Genomic DNA, 22,056 nt, shown 5'->3' with positions numbered 1-22,056 from the left:
GCAGAATAGTAAGTGCAGCTCTGGAGTATAATACAGGATATAACTCAGGATCAGTGCAGGATAAGTAATGTAATGTATGTACACAGTGACTCCACCAGCAGAATAGTAAGTGCAGCTCTGGAGTATAATACAGGATATAACTCAGGATCAGTGCAGGATAAGTAATGTAATGTATGTACACAGTGACTCCACCAGCAGAATAGTAAGTGCAGCTCTGGAGTATAATACAGGATATAACTCAGGATCAGTACAGGATAAGTAATGTCATGTATGTACACAGTGACTCCACCAGCAGAATAGTGAGTGCAGCTCTGGAGTATCATACAGGATGTAACTCAGGATCAGTACAGGATAAGTAATGTAATGTATGTACACAGTGACTCCACCAGCAGAATAGTAAGTGCAGCTCTGGAGTATAATACAGGATATAACTCAGGATCAGTACAGGATAAGTAATGTAATGTATGTACACAGTGACTCCACCAGCAGAATACTGAGTGCAGCTCTGGAGTATAATACAGGATATAACTCAAGATCAGTACAGGATAAGTAATGTAATGTACACAGAGACTCCACCAGCAGAATAGTGAGCGTAGCTCTGGAGTATAATACAGGATATAACTCAGGATCAGTACAGGATAAGTAATGTAATGTGTGTACACAGTGACTCCACCAGCAGAATAGTGAGTGCAGCTCTGGAGTATAATACAGGATGTAACTCAGGATCAGTACAGGATAAGTAATGTAATGTGTGTACACAGTGACTCCACCAGCAGAATAGTGAGTGCAGCTCTGGAGTATAATACAGGATGTAACTCCGGATCAGTACAGGATAAGTAATGTAATGTGTGTACACAGTGACTCCATCAGCAGAATAGTGAGTACAGCTCTGGAGTATAATACAGGATATAACTCAGGATCAGTACAGGATAAGTAATGTAATGTATGTACACAGTGACTCCACCAGCAGAATAGTGAGTGCAGCTCTGGAGTATAATACAGGATGTAACTCAGGATCAGTACAGGATAGTAATGTAATGTATGTACACAGTGACTCCACCAGCAGAATAGTGAGTGCAGCTCTGGAGTATAATACATTATGTAACTCAGGATCAGTACAGGATAAGTAATGTAATGTATGTACACAGTGACTCCACCAGCAGAATAGTGAGTGCAGCTCTGGAGTATAATACAGGATGTAACTCAGGATCAGTACAGGATAAGTAATGTAATGTATGTACACAGTGACTCCACCAGCAGAATAGTGAGTGCAGCTCTGGAGTATAATACATTATGTAACTCAGGATCAGTACAGGATAAGTAATGTAATGTATGTACACAGTGACTCCACCAGCAGAATAGTGAGTGCAGCTCTGGAGTATAATACAGGATGTAACTCAGGATCAGTACAGGATAAGTAATGTAATGTATGTACACAGTGACTCCACCAGCAGAATAGTGAGTGCAGCTCTGGAGTATAATACAGGATGTAACTCAGGATCAGTACAGGATAAGTAATGTAATGTATGTACACAGTGACTCCACCAGCAGAATAGTGAGTGCAGCTCTGGAGTATAATACAGGATGTAACTCAGGATCAGTACAGGATAAGTAATGTAATGTATGTACACAGTGACTCCACCAGCAGAATAGTGAGTGCAGCTCTGGAGTATAATACAGGATGTAACTCAGGATCAGTACAGGATAAGTAATGTAATGTATGTACACAGTGACTGCTGGTTCTGTAAATTAATTCTTTTTATAAACCGTACAGTGTTGATCAGAGGTGGATTTAGGCTTTAATGTCCCAATCAGACCATAGTAGAGTGTAATCTGAGCATCTCCACATTTTCCCCATTACCTGCCTCACCAGTGAAGTTGTTGTGTGTTGTGTTTCTCAGTGTATATTTTTATATATTTACTGTATGACATTAGATGCAGTAAAATAGCAATGGCTGAATTGTTCGTAACTGTGACAGTTCAGAGCTGGAACTCATCAGCCCCTTCATCCCACCAAGTGCATCCGTCATTGCATATTCCTGGGAGAGCCGGGGGCCGGTCATATCTGGGAAATGCCGGACGACTATTCAGACATCTACATCCAGCGAACGACGTTATAAGGAGGCGTCCGCTCTGCTGTCGCACGGCACATGCGTCTCTGGAACTTGTTACACTACATTTATTTTGTATATACGTTATATTGTTTCCCGCATTTTGTTTTTAGTTTTCCTAATTTTGTTTCTATTTTTTTCTCTTTTTTTTTGGAGTGGAGATTGATGTCGACATAAGAATTTGTGTACAAAGGGATGTATTTTACAACGCACCTAATATGTGACTCTACCCTAGAGGCCCTAATGCGGGTTTATAATATTTGTGCCACCCTCACTACATAATCTGGTTTTGCTTTTGTATTTAAGGCCTGGCACTTCTTTTGCTGCCATATTAAATACGGATCAGGCATTCAAGGCTGGCAACTTCTCTCTTTTCCATTAGAAAAGACAGACATGTAGTCACAGCCCCGCCTCCAGTGTTTGACATTGAAAAGTAAAATAAGATGTTTTATAATATTTTGGTTTTCTAAATTCCTTTATACCAGATCTACTTGGACAGAAAGCTGAGGGAATGACCCAATATCACCCTAAGGCCCCATTCACACGACTGTAAAAAAATCTCTCTGTTATTGCGGACCGTAATACGGTCCGCAATTACAAACCCATTCAGTTCTATTGGCCGCAAACGCCTTTCCGTATCGCTATGGTTAGGTGTCTGTGCCGTAGAACTGTACCGCAAAAGATAGAACATGTCCTATCTTTTGCGTTTTACGGGCCGTGCTCCCATACTTTGAACGGGAGCACGGGGTGAAAATGCGGGCTGTGATTATGGGCACGGCCGTGTGCATGAGGCCTAACTGGAGATAACCTTTAAATTCTACTTCACACCATTTTTTATTTTGTGACTCCTCCAGCAGAATAGTGAGTGCAGCTCCGGAATATAATACAGGCTGTAAATTAGGATCAGTACTAGATAGGTAATATCATGTATGTACACAGTGACCCCACCATGAGAATAGTGAGTGCAGCTCTGGAGTATAATACAGGATGTAACTCAGGATCAGTACAGGATAAGTAATGTATGTACACAGTGACTCCACCAGCAGAATAGTGAGTGCAGCTCTGGAGTATAATACAGGATGTAACTATGGATCAGTACAGGATAAGTAATGTAATGTATGTACACAGTGACTCCACCAGCAGAATAGTGATTGCAGCTCTGGAGTATAATACAGGATATAACTCAGGAGCAGTACAGGATAAGTAATGTATGTACACAGTGACTCCACCAGCAGAATAGTGAGGGCAGCTCTGGAGTATAATACAGGATTTAACTCAGGATCAGTACAGGATAAGTAATGTAATGTATGTACACAGTGACTCCACCAGCAGAATAGTGATTGCAGCTCTGGAGTATAATACAGGATATAACTCAGGAGCAGTACAGGATAAGTAATGTAATGTATGTACACAGTGACTCCACCATGAGAATAGTGAGTGCAGCTCTGGAGTATAACACAGGATGTAACTCAGGATCAGTACAGGATAAGTCATGTAATGTATGTACACAGCGACTCCACCAGCAGAATAGTGAGTGCAGCTCTGGAGTATAATACAGGATATAACTCAGGATCAGTACAGGATAAGTAATGTAATGTATATACACAGTGACTCCACCAGCAGAATAGTGAGTGCAGCTCTGGAGTATAATACAGGATGTAACTCAGGATCAGTACAGGATAAGTAATGTATGTACACAGTGACTCCACCAGCAGAATAGTGAGTGCAGCTCTGGAGTATAATACAGGATGTAACTCAGGATCAGTACAGGATAAGTAATGTAATGTATGTACACAGTGACCCCACCAGCAGAATAGTGAGTACAGCTCTGGAGTATAATACAGGATATAACTCAGGATCAGTACAGAATAAGTAATGTATGTATGTACACAGTGACTCCACCAGCAGAATAGTGAGTGCAGCTCTGGAGTATAATACAGGATGTAACTCAGGATCAGTACAGGATAAGTAATGTAATGTATGTACACAGTGACTCCACCAGCAGAATAGTGAGTGCAGCTCTGGAGTATAATACAGGATGTAACTCAGGATCAGTACAGGATAAGTAATGTAATGTATGTACACAGTGACTCCCCCAGCAGAATAGTGAGTGCAGCTCTGGAGTATAATACAGGATATAACTCAGGATCAGTACAGGATAACTCATCCTCTATTGACACCCCTGTTTGGTTCCTTCCCTCTGTTCTCAGTCCACTAGAAGCTTTGTAGTTTTTGTATATAAACTCCTATTGACCTCTGACACTCGCTCTTCATGTGCCCTGCTGCTTATTCTGGCTCTACCATAATGTATCTCTGGATATTTGCTCTTGGGGCTCGTCCACACTTCGCCTAATTGCTGCGTATTTTCCGTCTGGGTTGCGGAGGGAAAATACGTAGCAGAATACAGTAGCAGCAAAGTTGGTGAGATTTAACAAACCTCATCCACACGCTGCGTAAAATTTCAGACCAGAAATTGACCTTTGATGCGTATTTTTCGGACCGCAGCAATTCCTGCTGCGGAAAGTGGACAGAATTGCTGCGGTTTTCAGAGGAGACGTCGCAATCTCCCAACATTGAGAAAAACACAGCAAAATCTGCACCATTTTCTGCAGCAAATCTGTTACGTGTGGACAAGCCCTTCCTCTCCTGGGTACACTTTCCCATTATCCTGCTGCGGAGCTGCTGGGATGCAGCATCATTTTGCACCATTCACTTCTGTTATCCACACGTTTTTCCCAGACTTTCCTTTTGGTTGATGCAGGGGAGGTGGGTGCTCGCCTCGCCCGCCCGCCACGGGTATCACTTTCTTTCACCGCAGACTTTTGTTTTCCCTTTCTTTTCTCTGCCTGCTGCTGCTGCTGCTGATCTGCTGATGCGCTGGCATGTTCCACAGACAACTTTTGCATGCGTGGCCTGTCTAATTTTTACCCAGATATAACGAAACGGATCCGTACTTCCTACCAGAGTAAGTTCCCGAGGCCGTCACGCTTGTCTCTAGCTCCTCTCTCAGTGGTTTTGCACAATGTGTTGCCGTGAACACATTACACCTGCATGACGGTTTATTCTTTCGTTCTTGACTACTTGATGCTGTAGGCGAAATCACTTATTGCATGGTTCATTAAAGGACTGTACATTGTATAATGAAAAGTTCTGCAATTTTCTATTAGAGTTTGTGTTTAAATTCCTTACAATTTTTAAGATGTCTGCTTGCTGTCAGTGAATGGGAACATTCTTGTTTAAATCCAGAGGCTGAAAACCTATCCTGACCTAACACTTCTCGCAGCTGAGGGTTTGTTACAGTTGTTTCCAGTCTAGAAAATCCTTTGGGAGCTAAACTAGACTTCAGACTAAGACAATTTATCTGCACTGGTACATGGAGAGAGACCCTCAGCGGTGGTGAGAAGTATTAGGTCTACACATGTTTTCAGCTTCTGTTTCTATTCACTGTCAAGTAAAGATCTTGAAATGGTGACAAAGCTGACTCCACTTTTTTTCTAAGGATCTTTTTCAATAACGCTGAAATACTTTACCCTCTTCCTCTGAAATCCCCCTTCTCCGTGTTCTGATGATCTCCTCCTCCCCAGTATTGGTGACCCCACTGTCATATACACCATAGCTGTGGTCACCGCAGTCAGTCAGTGCAGCACAGTAGTAGACAGATGACTTCCATTCATTTCATACACTGATAGGACCGGAGCTGAAGACAGGGAGCAGAGGGGCACATGAGGAAGATAATGCAGAATGGGGCGAAGGGACTGCGCTATGAGAGGGATGCGACTTTAACACTGGATTGTATCAATATATTGTTCAACTTTCCACCTAAAATCAAAAAAATGTCTAGCTCCTCCAAGAATCAGCAGGGAGCGGAGTATTCATGTAGTGCTCGGGGGGACTCCGTGATTGTTATTTGTGTAGATAGGGAGAGCAATGCTGCGAGTGAACATGAAGGGAGGTCAGGGAGTATCAGCCTCATCCCAGCGATTATCCAGTAATAACACAAGATAACGCCCGGGGTCTGTGCCGCTCATCACTACACCTCCCGTCAGATAGATCTATATATATATATACATCCAGCTGCTGCCAGCCTTCTCATTATACATCTAATATCCACATCTCCCTCATGGACTGGCCTCTCCTATAGACACATTACAGCTCTTAACTCAACACCGGAAAGTGTGCACCACAATTACCAAGATATGGAAGCATTTCCGGAATATTGACAGCTCTCCTAACACGCTATTGTTTAAGGTGTCCTTTCCTTGCACCCTATTTAATAATATGCATTTATAATATGCATCGTCAGTGACCGCAACGTTTTTGGTGCTTAGGTTTCAGAATGATTATTTGCAAAGAGCAGTATGTGTAAATGTTGTATGTACAGATAGTACTGCTTTCCTATCTCTCCATGTAAATGATGTAGTTACAGATAGTACTGCCTCCCTGTCTTTCCCTGTAAATGATGTAGGTACATATAGAACTGCCTCCCTATCTCTCCCTGTAAATGATGTAGGTACAGATAGTGCTACGTCCCTGTCTCTCTGTAGATGATGTAGGTACAGATAGTACTGCCTCCGTTTCTCCCTCTAAATGATGTAGGTACAGATAGTTCTGCCTCCCTGTCCCTCCCTGTAGATTATGTAGGTACAGATAGTACTGGCTCCCTGTAGATTATGTAGGTACAGATATTGCTGAATCCAAGTCTCTCCCTGAAAATGTCGGAGATGCAATTAGTATTGGCTCCTTGTCTTTCCCTGTAAAATATGTAGGCACAGATAGTATTGTGTCCCTATCTCTCCCTGTAATTATGTAGATACAGATAGTACTGCCTCCCTGTCACTTCTTGTAAATGATGTGTAGGTACAGATATTGCTGCCTCCAAGTCTCTCCCTGAAAATGTCGGAGATACAATAAGTATTGCCTCTTTGTCTTTCCCTGTAAAATATGTAGGTACAGATAGTACTGCCTCCCTGTCTCTTCTTGTAGATGATGTGGGTTCAGATAGTACTGTCTTTTTCTGTAAATAATATAGGTACAGATAGACTTGCCTTACTGTCTCTTGCTGTAAATGATGTAGGTAGATAGTACTGCTTCTCTGTCCCTCCCTGTAAAAGAAGTAGGTACAGATAGTACTGCCTCCCTGTAATTTATGTAGGTAAAGATATTACTGCCTCCCTTTGTATACCGGTAAATAATGTAGGTACAGGGTACAGATAGTACTGCCACACTGTCTCTCTTAATAAGTTATGTAGATACAGATATTTTTGCCTCCCGGTCTCTCCCTGTAGATGAAGTAGGTGCAGATAGAACTATCTCCCGTCTCCCTCTGTAGGTGATTTAGGTACAGATAGTACTTTCTCCCTGTTAGGCTGTGTTCACACCAGAGTTGCCCTTCCATTGAGGGGTTCCGTCGGAGGTTTCCATTGGCTTAACCCTCCAACGGAAATGCAAATTGAAACCTCAGCTTCCGTTTCCCTCACCATTGATCTCAGTGGTGACGGGAACGTTGCTAAAGGTTTCCGTTTGTCACCGTTATGCCCGGGTTCCGTTGTTTTTTACGGAATCAATAGCGCAGTCGACTGCCACACTGGTGTGGATCGTCATATTTTTAGATGTACAGGTGACATTTCTCTGTATAAGCCCCGGTGTTGCTGCCATTTTACACTATAGCCGCCGTGTGGCAGCAAGGTCAGCTCCACATGTCGGCAGCGGCAGAGATCCGGCACCCGCGGCCAGACATTCATTTTAATCAGCTGCAGAACATTTCTTTATTTCCTGCAAACATTTATAAAGCTGGGAATTATTTCTGAATCACACGAGGGTAGCTAAGTGAATAATAACATTTCTCCATGCAGGAGGGTCTTCGGGGGGCTCTTCAGGGTTCTGCTTCTCATTATCATTATATTAATGTCCGTTTTTTCCATGTAGGTCTGACAGAACTCACAGACAGCCCCGTGTCCCTGGAGCTGGATCGCTGCAAGTCTCCCACATCAGGTACATGGGATAAGCTGCTTACAATCCATGACAGGTCTCAGCTGCCACATCCAACAAAGAGCTGCAGTGCCATGTCTGTATTCCATCGTACAGTCTGTGCTGCGCAGGTTAGGCCGTGTTCACATCTCTTTTTTTGTCTTGGGTTTAGCGTCTACGTCGGGAAAGCTCTCGAAGTACAATTTAAACGTGTCCATAGGGCTACATTAGCCCAGCAGAAGCTTAAAGTGTATACTTTTGGCCTCCGTCGGGCTGGTACACGTTAGTATACCTTTTTTTTCTTTTTTTTTTTGAAGGATGGAATAGCGCAGTGGACTAGGCTATCCACTCCACCGTATACTGCAAAAAATGTATATTTCACGGTAAACATTTTTTAACATGGGAGACTATAGGTGATGTGTTCCACTGTTTGGCATATGGACTATATATAATGGTATATAATGGCTATATATAATGGTATCCAGTTCATATCGTGAACTAGATACATACATCGTACAGCCATTATATACCATTATATATACCCCATAGACTATAATGGTATCCGTTTAACATATAAGCCATGAAACGGACAATTAAAAACTATGGTGACTGATGCCACTATAAGGGTATCCATCATAGCCTACGTTTAACGTTTTCGTCTAAAGATATTTCCCAACGTATACGTTAAATCTTAGCAAAAATATGTGTGTTAACATAGCCTTATAAGTGATATCGATCAACAGAATGAAAATGTCTCCAGATGCTTTATAAAGATTATATGAGATCCCTGTGTGTGGATATTATGGAGGATATAATGATGATATGAGATCCCTGTGTGTGGATATTATGGAGGATATAATGATGATATGAGATACCTGTGTGTGGATATTATGGAGGATATAATGATGATATGATATCCCTGTGTGTGGATATTATGGAGGATATAATGATGATATGAGATACCTGTGTGTGGATATTATGGAGGATATAATGATGATATGAGATCCCTGTGTGTGGATATTATGGAGGATATAATGATGATATGAGATCCCTGTGTGTGGATATTATGGAGGATATAATGATGATATGAGATCCCTGTGTGTGGATATTATGGAGGATATAATGATGATATGAGATCCCTGTGTGTGGATATTATGGAGGATATAATGGTGATATGAGATCACTGTGTGTGTGGATATTATGGAGGATATAATGATGATATGGGATCCCTGTGTGTGGATATTATGGAGGATATAATGATGATATGAGATCCCTGTGTGTGGATATTATGGAGGATATAATGATGATATGGGATCCCTGTGTGTGGATAATATGGAGGATATAATGATGATATGAGATCACTGTGTGTGTGGATATTATGGAGGATATAATGATGATATGAGATCCCTGTGTGTGGATATTATGGAGGATATAATGATGATATGAGATCCCTGTGTGTGGATATTATGGAGGATATAATGATGATATGGGATCCCTGTGTGTGGATATTATGTAGGATATAATGATGATATGAGATCCCTGTGTGTGGATATTATGTAGGATATAATGATGATATGAGATCCCTGTGTTTGGATATTATGTAGGATATAATGATGATATGAGATCCCTGTGTGTGTGTGGATATTATGGAGGATATAATGATGATATGAGATCCCTGTGTGTGGATATTATGGAGGATATAATGATGATATGAGATCCCTGTGTGTGGATATTATGGAGGATATAATGATGATATGAGATCCCTGTGTGTGGATATTATGGAGGATATAATGATGATATGAGATCCCTGTGTGTGGATATTATGGAGGATATAATGATGATATGAGATCCCTGTGTGTGGATATTATGGAGGATATAATGATGATATGGGATCCCTGTGTGTGGATATTATGGAGGATATAATGATGATATGGGATCCCTGTGTGTGGATATTATGGAGGATATAATGATGATATGAGATCCCTGTGTGTGGATATTATGGAGGATATAATGATGATATGGGATCCCTGTGTGTGGATATTATGGAGGATATAATGATGATATGAGATCCCTGTGTGTGGATATTATGGAGGATATAATGATGATATGGGATCCCTGTGTGTGGATATTATGGAGGATATAATGATGATATGAGATCCCTGTGTGTGGATATTATGGAGGATATAATGATGATATGAGATCCCTGTGTGGGGATAATATGGAGGATATAATGATGATATGGGATCCCTGTGTGTGTGGATATTATGGAGGATATAATGATGATATGGGATCCCTGTGTGTGGATATTATGGAGGATATAATGATGATATGAGATCCCTGTGTGTGGATATTATGGAGGATATAATGATGATATGAGATCCCTGTGTGTGGATATTATGGAGGATATAATGATGATATGAGATCCCTGTGTGGGGATATTATGGAGGTTATAATGGTGATATGAGATCCCTGTGTGTGGATATTATGGAGGATATAATGATGATATGAGATCCCTGTGTGTGGATATTATGGAGGATATAATGATGATATGAGATCCCTGTGTGTGGATATTATGGAGGATATAATGGTGATATGGGATCCCTGTGTGTGGATATTATGGAGGATATAATGATGATATGGGATCCCTGTGTGTGGATAATATGGAGGATATAATGATGATATGAGATCACTGTGTGTGTGGATATTATGGAGGATATAATGATGATATGAGATCCCTGTGTGTGGATATTATGGAGGATATAATGATGATATGAGATCACTGTGTGTGGATATTATGGAGGATATAATGATGATATGAGATACCTGTGTGTGGATATTATGGAGGATATAATGATGATATGGGATCCCTGTGTGTGGATATTATGGAGGATATAATGATGATAAGAGATCCCTGTGTGTGTGGATATTATGGAGGATATAATGATGATATGGGATCCCTGTGTGTGGATATTATGGAGGATATAATGATGATATGGGATCCCTGTGTGTGTGGATATTATGGAGGATATAATGATGATATGGGATCCCTGTGTGTGGATATTATGGAGGATATAATGATGATAAGAGATCCCTGTGTGTGTGGATATTATGGAGGATATAATGATGATATGGGATCCCTGTGTGTGTGGATATTATGGAGGATATAATGATGATATGGGATCCCTGTGTGTGGATATTATGGAGGATATAATGATGATAAGAGATCCCTGTGTGTGTGGATATTATGGAGGATATAATGATGATATGGGATCCCTGTGTGTGGATATTATGGAGGATATAATGATGATATGGGATCCCTGTGTGTGTGGATATTATGGAGGATATAATGATGATATGGGATCCCTGTGTGTGGATATTATGGAGGATATAATGATGATATGAGATCCCTGTGTGTGTGGATATTATGGAGGATATAATGATGATATGGGATCCCTGTGTGTGTGGATATTATGGAGGATATAATGATGATATGAGATCCCTGTGTGTGGATATTATGGAGGATATAATGATGATATGAGATCCCTGTGTGTGGATATTATGGAGGATATAATGATGATATGATATCCCTGTGTGTGGATATTATGGAGGATATAATGATGATATGAGATCCCTGTGTGTGTGGATATTATGGAGGATATAATGATGATATGAGATCAATGTGTGTGGATATTATGGAGGATATAATGATGATATGAGATCACTGTGTGTGGATATTATGGAGGATATAATGATGATATGGGATCCCTGTGTGTGGATATTATGGAGGATATAATGATGATAAGAGATCCCTGTGTGTGTGGATATTATGGAGGATATAATGATGATATGGGATCCCTGTGTGTGGATAATATGGAGGATATAATGATGATATGAGATCCCTGTGTGTGGATATTATGGAGGATATAATGATGATATGAGATCCCTGTGTGTGTGGATATTATGGAGGATATAATGATGATATGGGATCCCTGTGTGTGGATATTATGGAGGATATAATGATGATATGGGATCCCTGTGTGTGGATAATATGGAGGATATAATGATGATATGAGATCCCTGTGTGTGGATATTATGGAGGATATAATGATGATATGGGATCCCTGTGTGTGGATATTATGGAGGATATAATGATGATATGAGATCCCTGTGTGTGGATATTATGGAGGATATAATGATGATATGAGATCCCTGTGTGTGTGTGGATATTATGGAGGATATAATGATGATATGAGATCCCTGTGTGTGTGGATATTATGGAGGATATAATGATGATATGAGATCCCTGTGTGTGGATATTATGGAGGATATAATGATGATATGAGATACCTGTGTGTGGATATTATGGAGGATATAATGATGATATGAGATCCCTGTGTGTGGATATTATGGAGGATATAATGATGATATGAGATCCCTGTGTGTGGATATTATGGAGGATATAATGATGATATGAGATCCCTGTGTGTGGATATTATGGAGGATATAATGATGATATGAGATCCCTGTGTGTGTGGATATTATGGAGGATATAATGATGATATGGGATCCCTGTGTGTGGATATTATGGAGGATATAATGATGATATGAGATCCCTGTGTGTGGATATTATGGAGGATATAATGATGATATGGGATCCCTGTGTGTGGATATTATGGAGGATATAATGATGATATGAGATCCCTGTGTGTGGATATTATGGAGGATATAATGATGATATGAGATCCCTGTGTGTGTGTGGATATTATGGAGGATATAATGATGATATGAGATCCCTGTGTGTGTGTGGATATTATGGAGGATATAATGATGATATGAGATCCCTGTGTGTTTATATCATGGAGGATATGATGAAATAAAATCTATGTCTGTGTGACATTCAGTCACCTGTTATTTTCTTCAGCTAGTTTTTGTATTCTTTTTGCTTCTGGGAAAAGGGTTGTCATCCAACTTTTCTCCATCCTGAGGTCATACTGGTCCTAGTTGTACAGTGATCAGGGAATATCATATGTGAGGAGAACGACGCCATGCCGTGATGCCTGCTTATTTTAGGGGTTATATTAGGGGTTGTGGCTTTATCGTTCCTGTAGCTTTTGTACAGTTTATTATTATAATTAAATTGTTTTTTAGCCCTATATAAATGTGATTTCTAGGGATCATTTACAGGTTGCCAGTTACATCCAGGACATTCGGAGCAGCACATGGCGCCTCACAACTCCTATCCTGCAGTTATTATGGAAACCTCTGTGCTTCTATTATCTGCCCTGCTCCGGCACTATTAGGCTGATACTCCAGTCAGTGATGTAGCTGTAGGGGTTGCGGTGTTAGCAACTGGGGGTCCATAGCCCACACAGCGAGATAAAACAGGATTAGAAGGAGGAGGAAGAGTAATGACCTTCTAATATTGTGATCACGCCACATGAAGTGCTGATTAATATTTGATATAGTGTATATAGATTTCGTGAATTTTATAAGCTCAGTCCCATATTTATCACTTATATATATGTACATATATATATATAGAAGCTGCAGCAGCATGGAGGAAGTTATACAGCAGTAATGAGCAGTGTAGCTGAGAATCCAGCACTGGAGTGACATAGAAATCTTACCAGCAGCTGCAGCATGTCTGTGTCTTTCTCACTCCGCTTCTGCTCGCCGTCCCTCTCCATAGATTTGTATAGGCAGGCAGTAAAGTGACACACCGTCTACAGTCCGTCAATTCTGCCCTAACCAGGGACGACCTTTGCTTGACAACAGGGGGTGGACAGCAGATTTATTAGGAATTACCTAGTGGCAATAACTTCACACAGAATTTGCACGTACAAAACAACTACATTTTAACATTAAGTAAAATAGAAAGTTGTTCTAAATCAAGTATACAATTATATCATCATAAGTTGTTTAAAAAGTTACTGTCCATGTAAGGTGGCAGTGGTCCCGCTCAGGGTGTGTTCACACGCAGTGTTTTCAGACATAATTCGGGCGTTTTACAAACATCCGCCCATTGCTTTCAATAGGTTTTACGATGTTCTTTTCCCACGAGACTTAATTTAATGTGTCGCTGTCAAAATATGGCGCATAAAATGACGGCTCGTCAAAAGAAGTGCAGGACACTTCATGGGACGTTTTTGGAGGCGTTCTTCATTGACTTCATTGAAAAACAGTTCCAAAAACGGCCATAAAATACGGCGCGAAAAACACGACTTGCTACAAAAATGTCTGAAAATCAGGAGCTGTTTTCGCCTGAAAACAGCTCCGTATTTTCAGATGTTTTTTGAGTTTGCGTGTGAACAAAGCCTTACCGTATAAGACCCGTATACAGCTGTACAAGTTCCACATATGAGATGTCCACCTTCGCATGTACTTCATATACTGCACATTTTTACTCTTAGTCTTTGTGGCATGGCGTGGCAGTTTACCGTGCAGCATCGGGGACGCCCTGTGACCAGTTCACTGAATGTAGGTGCAATATATTCACTATATGGAGACAAGTATTGGCCCCTCTCTTAATAACTGGATTCAGGTGCTTCCTCCAGTCCCATCCCCCAGGTGTATAACATCCGGCACTCACCCCCCCCCCACCCTCCGGAACTGCCCCCCCCTCCGGCACTCGCCCCCCCCTCTGGCACTCGCCCCCCCGCTTCTCTATATGACGTGTTCTGTGGAGTGACGCTTCTCTATATGACGTGTTCTGTGGAGTGACGCTTCTCTATGTGACGTGTTCTGTGGAGTGACGCTTCTCTATATGACGTGTTCTGTGGAGTGACGCTTCTCTATACGACGTGTTCTGTGGAGTGACGCTTCTCTATGTGACGTGTTCTGTGGAGTGACGCTTCTCTATGTGACGTGTTCTGTGGAGTAACGCTTCTCTATGTGACGTGTTCTGTGGAGTGACGCTTCTCTATATGACGTGTTCTGTGGAGTGACGCTTCTCTATGTGACGTGTTCTGTGGAGTGACGCTTCTCTATACGACGTGTTCTGTGGAGTGACGCTTCTCTATGTGACGTGTTCTGTGGAGTGACGGTTCCCTATATGACGTGTTCTGTGGGTGACGCTTCTCTATGTGACGTGTTCTGTGGAGTGACGGTTCCCTATATGACGTGTTCTGTGGAGTGACGCTTCTCTATCTGACGTGTTCTGTGGAGTGACGCTTCTCTATATGACGTGTTCTGTGGAGTGACGCTTCTCTATGTGACGTGTTCTGTGGAGTGACGCTTCTCTATATGACGTGTTCTGTGGAGTGACGCTTCTCTATATGACGTGTTCTGTGGAGTGACGCTTCTCTATGTGACGTGTTCTGCGGAGTGACGCTTCTCTATGTGACGTGTTCTGTGGAGTGACGCTTCTCTATGTGACGTGTTCTGTGGAGTGACGCTTCTCTATGTGACGTGTTCTGTGGAGTGACGCTTCTCTATGTGACGTGTTCTGTGGAGTGACGCTTCTCTATGTGACGTGTTCTGTGGAGTGACGCTTCTCTATGTGACGTGTTCTGTGGAGTGACGCTTCTCTATATGACGTGTTCTGTGGAGTGACGCTTCTCTATGTGACGTGTTCTGCGGAGTGACGCTTCTCTATGTGACTTGTTCTGTGGAGTGACGCTTCTCTATGTGACATGTTCTGTGGAGTGACGCTTCTCTATGTGACGTGTTCTGTGGAGTGACGCTTCTCTATGTGACGTGTTCTGTGGAGTGACGCTTCTCTATATGACGTGTTCTGTGGAGTGACGCTTCTCTATGTGACGTGTTCTGCGGAGTGACGCTTCTCTATGTGACTTGTTCTGTGGAGTGACGCTTCTCTATGTGACATGTTCTGTGGAGTGACGCTTCTCTATGTGACGTGTTCTGTGGAGTGACGCTTCTCTATGTGACGTGTTCTGTGGAGTGACGCTTCTCTATTTGACGTGTTCTGTGGAGTGACGCTTCTCTATGTGACGTGTTCTGTGGAGTGACGCTTCTCTATATGACGTGTTCTGTGGAGTGACGCTTCTCTATGTGACGTGTTCTGTGGAGTGACGCTTCTCTATGTGACGTGTTCTGTGGAGTGACGCTTCTCTATATGACGTGTTCTGTGGAGTGACGCTTCTCTATTTGACGTGTTCTGTGGAGTGACGCTTCTCTATGTGACGTGTTCTGTGGAGTGACACTTCTCTATATGACGTGTTCTGTGGAGTGACGCTTCTCTATATGACGTGTTCTGTGGAGTGACGCTTCTCTATATGACGTGTTCTGTGGAGTGACGCTTCTCTATGTGACGTGTTCTGTGGAGTGACGCTTCTCTATGTGACGTGTTCTGTGGAGTGACGCTTCTCTATGTGACGTGTTCTGTGGAGTGACGCTTCTCTATGTGACGTGTTCTGTGGAGTGACGCTTCTCTATATGACGTGTTCTGTGGAGTGACGCTTCTCTATGTGACGTGTTCTGTGGAGTGACGCTTCTCTATGTGACGTGTTCTGTGGAATGACGCTTCTCTATGATGTGTTCTGTGCGGTGACTCTTCTCTATGTGACGTGTTCTGTGGAGTGACGCTTCTCTATATGACGTGTTCTGTGTAGTGACGCTTCTCTATGTGACGTGTTCTGTGGAGTGACGCTTCTCTATGTGACGTGTTCTGTGGAGTGACGCTTCTCTATGTGACGTGTTCTGTGGAGTGACGCTTCTCTATATGACGTGTTCTGTGGAGTGACGCTTCTCTATGTGACGTGTTCTGTGGAGTGACGCTTCTCTATGTGACGTGTTCTGTGGAATGACGCTTCTCTATGATGTGTTCTGTGCGGTGACTCTTCTCTATGTGACGTGTTCTGTGCGGTGACGCTTCTCTATGACGTGTTCTGTGCGGTGACGCTTCTCTATCTGGCGGTATGATGATGAGTCTGGGTTTGGTGATGCCAGGAGAACGTTACCCGCCTGACTGCACTGTACCAGCTATAAAGTTTAGTGGAGGAGGGGGTAATGCAATCGGGTTGTTTTTCAGGGGTCGGTCCCTTATTGCCTGTGAAGGCAAATCTTGAAGAGGACCTGTCACCTGCCCATAAAACTGCCGTTGACATCCCAGTTAGATTGCAGGCGCCTCTCAGATTGTATTGCTTTTTATTTTTTTCTTCTGGCCCCCGCAATTCCTGAGATATCGGGGCTGTTAGTTCTGGTGTCCGTTATCAGGTGACAGGTGTTACCCGCCCACTTGACAGTCAAAGGCCTTATTTGCATATCGGGCACCAAAACGAACGGCCCCGATATCTCAGGTTTCTGGGGGCTAGAAGAAAAAAGTTAAAAACTACAGAATCTGTAAGGTGCCTGCAATCTAACTGGGATGTCAATGGCAGTTTTTTGGGCAGGTGACAGGTGCTCTCAGCACAGTAAGCAAGCTTGTAGGCAGACATATCCTTAACTTAGTGGAGCTCCTAAATGCAGGTAAGCAGTTTGTTTTTCCTACTTCCTAAAATTGTACAGAATGCATTTCACCAGAACGAGCTCGCTCTGAGCAGACAATGACCAAACAGGGGTTACTGGGAAATTTCAGCTCTGAAGCCTGCAGAATAGTGAGTGCAGCTCTGGAGTATAATACAGGATATAACTCAGCATCAGTACAGGATAAGTAATGTAATGTATGTACACAGATACTCCACCAGCAGAATAGTGAGTGCAGCTCTGGAGTATAATACAGGATGTAACTCAGTATCAGTGCAGGATAAGTATTGTAATGTATGTACACAGTGACTCCACAAGCAGAATAGTGAGTGCAGCTCTGGAGTATAATACAGGATATAACTCAGTATCAGTACAGGATAAGTAATGTATGTACACAGTGACTCCACCAGTAGAATAGTGAGTGCAGCTCTGGAGTATAATACAGGATATAACTCAGGATCAGTACAGGATAAGTAATGTAATGTATGTACACAGTGACTCCACCAGCAGAATAGTGAGTGCCGCTCGGGAGTATAATACAGGATGTAACTCAGGATCAGTACAGGATAAGTAATGTAATGTATGTACACAGTGACTCCACCAGCAGAATAGTGAGTGCAGCTCTGGAGTATAATACAGGATATAACTCCGGATCAGTACAGGATAAGTAATGTATGTACACAGTGACTCCACCAGCAGAATAGTGAGTGCAGCTCTGGAGTATAATACAGGATGTAACTCCGGATCAGTACAAGATAAGTAATGTATGTACACAGTGACTCCACCAGCAGAATAGTGAGTGCAGCTCTGGAGTATAATACAGGATATAACTCAGGATCAGTACAGGATAAGTAATGTAATGTATGTACACAGTGACTCCACCAGCAGAATAGTGAGTGCAGCTCTGGAGTATAATACAGGATGTAACTCAGGAACAGTACAGGATAAGTAATGTAATGTATGTACACAGTGACTCCACCAGCAGAATAGTGAGTGCAGCTCTGGAGTATAATACAGGATGTAACTCAGGATCAGTACAGGATAAGTAATGCAATGTATGTACACAGTGACTCCACCAGCAGAATAGTGAGTGCAGCTCTGGAGTATAGCATATGATGTAATGTATGTACACAGTGACTGTATATGGGGATTTTTTCTTGTTATGTATAATGATGATCAGTGACATGACTTTTAGTTCTATTCTCTATATATAAGCTGGTCTTTTCTGATCTCCTCTGGCCCCAGGCTGTTTCCTTGTTATATTTCTCAGCACTCTGATGCTGCCGTCAGTCTGTGACAAGTCCCTGGTTACATTGGAAAGTGTTTGTCAGGGATGATCTCTGAGAACATGAAGTGATTCCACTGCCTAACATTTGGCGAGGTAAAGACGTGAAGCGCAGGTGTCGGCCTCTGTACAGAGCAGCGCGTGACACACGGGACATCACAGTCCTGCCTGGTGCGGTATGACAGCTCCGGGTGCAGGACTCATCATCTCTGCTTTACAGTGCAGCTATATATAAGAGGGTCGGAGGCTGACAGATCAATAGGAGGCTCATGAAAAGGTGAGAGCAGCAATTACTGAGATCCTGAGTCCTGCACGGCATAGTCCTTAGAGATGAGGTCGAGGCATATATGTGACCCAGCCGCGGCAGATACTCCTAAAGATGAGCGGAGTCCGTCTTAAAGGGGCTCTGCACCTATATTTATTGTCACTAAATATTTTCCTTCTATAAGGCGTTGGTGACATTGACCATACAAATTGTTCTCTGAATGTTGGATCTGCATGGAAAGGTGTATGGCAGAGAGGACGTCCGATCATACAGAATACGGTCACACACAGATCATCCGCCGGAGGTTACATCGTAGTGAACAGGATTTTAAAACGTCTTTAAAAATGTCCCACTGATGAAAATCCCCCCCAAAAATGAAGCCTACAAATCCGCACTGCAATTCTTCATTTCCTTTTCAGGTTTAACTTTGATGGCCTATCCTTAATGTGTGATTGGTGGGAGCCCAATCCCCGGGACCCCCAGCAATTATCAGAACGAAGGAGCTGTGTGGCCTTCACTGCAATACCCTCCACAGCGCCACTATCTTTCATGCAGCTGTGTCTGGTACTGCAGGTCAGCCCCGAGCAGGTAGATGGGGCTGTGTCGGTGCTGCAGTGAGGGGCCGTGATAGGTGGCGGTCGCACCCACCATCAGTGTTAAAACCTGGAAAACCCCTTGTGAAATTGACATGTCATCCTGTTGCGAGGCTTTTCGGCATTATTCTTTTGTATTGCTTAGTTTATATTGATCTTTTGTTACTCTAGTCACATCTAAAGCTGCATCCACGATTTCTCAGGCTGCACAGCCTCACACCCGTCAGCATTCCCTGCATGTTCGGTGTCCGCATAGCGCACGCTCCGGCCTTTGTACTGGGCAACTGATCTGGGGATGAAACAATCTTACAAAATGCAGAGTTCAGTACATGACGTGCGCTCAGAGCTGGATTTGCAGATTTTGCTGGTTGACATGGGAGGGTAATGGCGGTCATACAGGTTGTCACCCAGCTTTCAAAGAAAGACTTTTCCAAGAGAAACGTCTTACCAGGCCCTGACCATAGACAGCAGATCGAGGACCCGTATGTGCACACCCCTCCTTCATGTAAAGTCCTGAAGAGTCTCCAGATGATTCATGTCCCTCTGACCGGACTCATTTATTATGGTCCTTGGAGGTAACTGCCCCTCTGGTCCTGCTGGTTCTTAGGACTTTGTTATAACCGCAAGTCTCAGCAAATACTGACCTAATGAGCTCAGATGTAAAGGTTCTCCTCATACCATAGACATCATTGCATGTAACTTATGGGGCCCAACTCAGGTTCTTCCCATCCCCCGTCTTCATGGGTTCTGTAAACCACAGCACTCCGCAGGAACAAAGATGGAGGAAACCAACCTGAGGGTCGTGCAATGGGAAATTGGTGGTTGAGCCAGTGCTGGGTTCTGCCGTCGATGGATGGTGGAGGTTGTGGTGTCGGCATGAACCCACACAAAGAAGGGGCCCTCTTCATCTTTGGCATGAAGCACGCTTATTTCAGTCTCCCCCCTTGAGCAACTACAGACGGTCTATAACCTGGCAGGGGACGAGGCTTGAGGCACCGTGGACCAGATTACTTATAAAAGCTTCAGGAGTCAGAGCTCGGTGTATGGGGGTCTGATAGGAAAACCTCTGTATGCCTCCGTATAAAATAGCATGTACGGTAGGATCCCGTATACCTCTATGGGGGCCATATTACAGCTCCGTGGAGCCATATTACTATGTGCATGTGGTGCACGACCCATCAATCAGACGTCTGAGCAGGTCGGGGGCTCCATCTAATGGATTGGTCTCCGCCGGCGTCTTCCTCCATTTAAGCACTATTAATGCTATAACTTCCCCCTGTGGAGCATCCACAAGTCATATACGCAGCCTCATAAATCACCTCCCTGATGAAGCGTCCGGCCTCTCACCGTCACATTAATGGGAATAGTTTCATTTTCAGTCATAATTAATATTATTACTCTAATCCGTTCAACCATCTCACCAGGCGCAGAGTCTCCAGTGCTGACCATTCATATTCATTCTCATGGTCCGGCCACTTGTATGTCGGCTAATGAGCTCCCCGCGTCACTAATGAGAGCGCTCCCAGTAATTACTCCATACATCCCGGGGTTCATCGCCGCAGAGTCGTCATTAGCCGTGTTATGACAGCGATTTATTAACACAATTAAAATGTATATTCTCCAATTGATTTACCTTCCAAAATGCTCCCACGCTATTGAGTTCCCAGAAACGTCTCCAGGTAATTGAAGGCAGAATTATACTGTATCCGACCGATTCAATGTGAAAAAAATAATAAATGATGAGGGCGCACAACGATGGCTGAAGGAGATATGGGCGCATCGTACGGATCGGTAAATGTAATGAGCGCAGAAGGTCGACGCGGTAAATGCTAAATGACAGATGAAAGGAAACTGCGAAGGTAGATAATCTGAGAGAGGAGCAGCACATGCAGGAGGTGAGAGAGTCCGTAATACCGGGAGATCAGACTGGATGAGAATGTCCAGGACCCGCGCTATCTACCGTCTGAAAATACACGCAGCGACTCCACTGATTATCCCACCACAGGCAGATACAGGAATCAAATCCCCACAAATCTGGCTTAGAAATACTCAACGTGAACCTGTAGAGAGGCCGAAACAGGTGGGATGCAGAATCCAATGTGTATCCAATTCTGGGGGTACATAGAGGAGAGGGGGCCCCATAGCAATACTCCAAATGTAGCCCCCTCTACACACCACCACGTTCCCTCCATCCAGAGCTTATACCGCTCTTTTCCTTGAGAAGGAAATCATGAACCATGGGCTGGGTTAAAGGGGTACCACCAGGATTGGCATTTATCACCTATACACAGGACAAGTCATCGCTGGGACCGTCTCCAATCACTAGAACATCACCTAAGCCCCCCCCCCCATTCCTCCTCGCTGCACCCGCCTGTCTCTGTTAGTCCCCTAGACTTTGAACAGCGCAAAAGT

The 22,056-nt window shown here is 43.1% G+C and overlaps 1 protein-coding gene across 8 annotated transcripts in view; it reads left to right on the top strand.

Moving 5' to 3' along the window:
• The window catches only part of STXBP5L (syntaxin binding protein 5L), a 310,211-nt gene that overhangs the window by 238,218 nt on the left and 49,937 nt on the right, over positions 1-22,056 (top strand). For 4 of the 8 annotated variants that reach the window (XM_075854714.1, XM_075854715.1, XM_075854717.1 and 1 more), the window contains exons 19-20: positions 5,005-5,076; positions 8,037-8,102. In XM_075854714.1, coding sequence (XP_075710829.1) covers positions 5,005-5,076; positions 8,037-8,102 — 138 coding nt within the window. The remainder of the gene's footprint in view (positions 1-5,004; positions 5,077-8,036; positions 8,103-22,056) is intronic. The other 4 variants (XM_075854716.1, XM_075854718.1, XM_075854721.1 and 1 more) reach the window with 1 other exon arrangement.

Source organism: Rhinoderma darwinii, chromosome 2 (genome assembly GCF_050947455.1).
Source record: "Rhinoderma darwinii isolate aRhiDar2 chromosome 2, aRhiDar2.hap1, whole genome shotgun sequence".
In the NCBI taxonomy this organism is placed as follows: domain Eukaryota; kingdom Metazoa; phylum Chordata; class Amphibia; order Anura; family Rhinodermatidae; genus Rhinoderma; species Rhinoderma darwinii.
The sequence above is the reverse complement of the archived record's forward strand: the minus strand, read 5'-3'. Positions and strand labels throughout refer to the sequence as shown.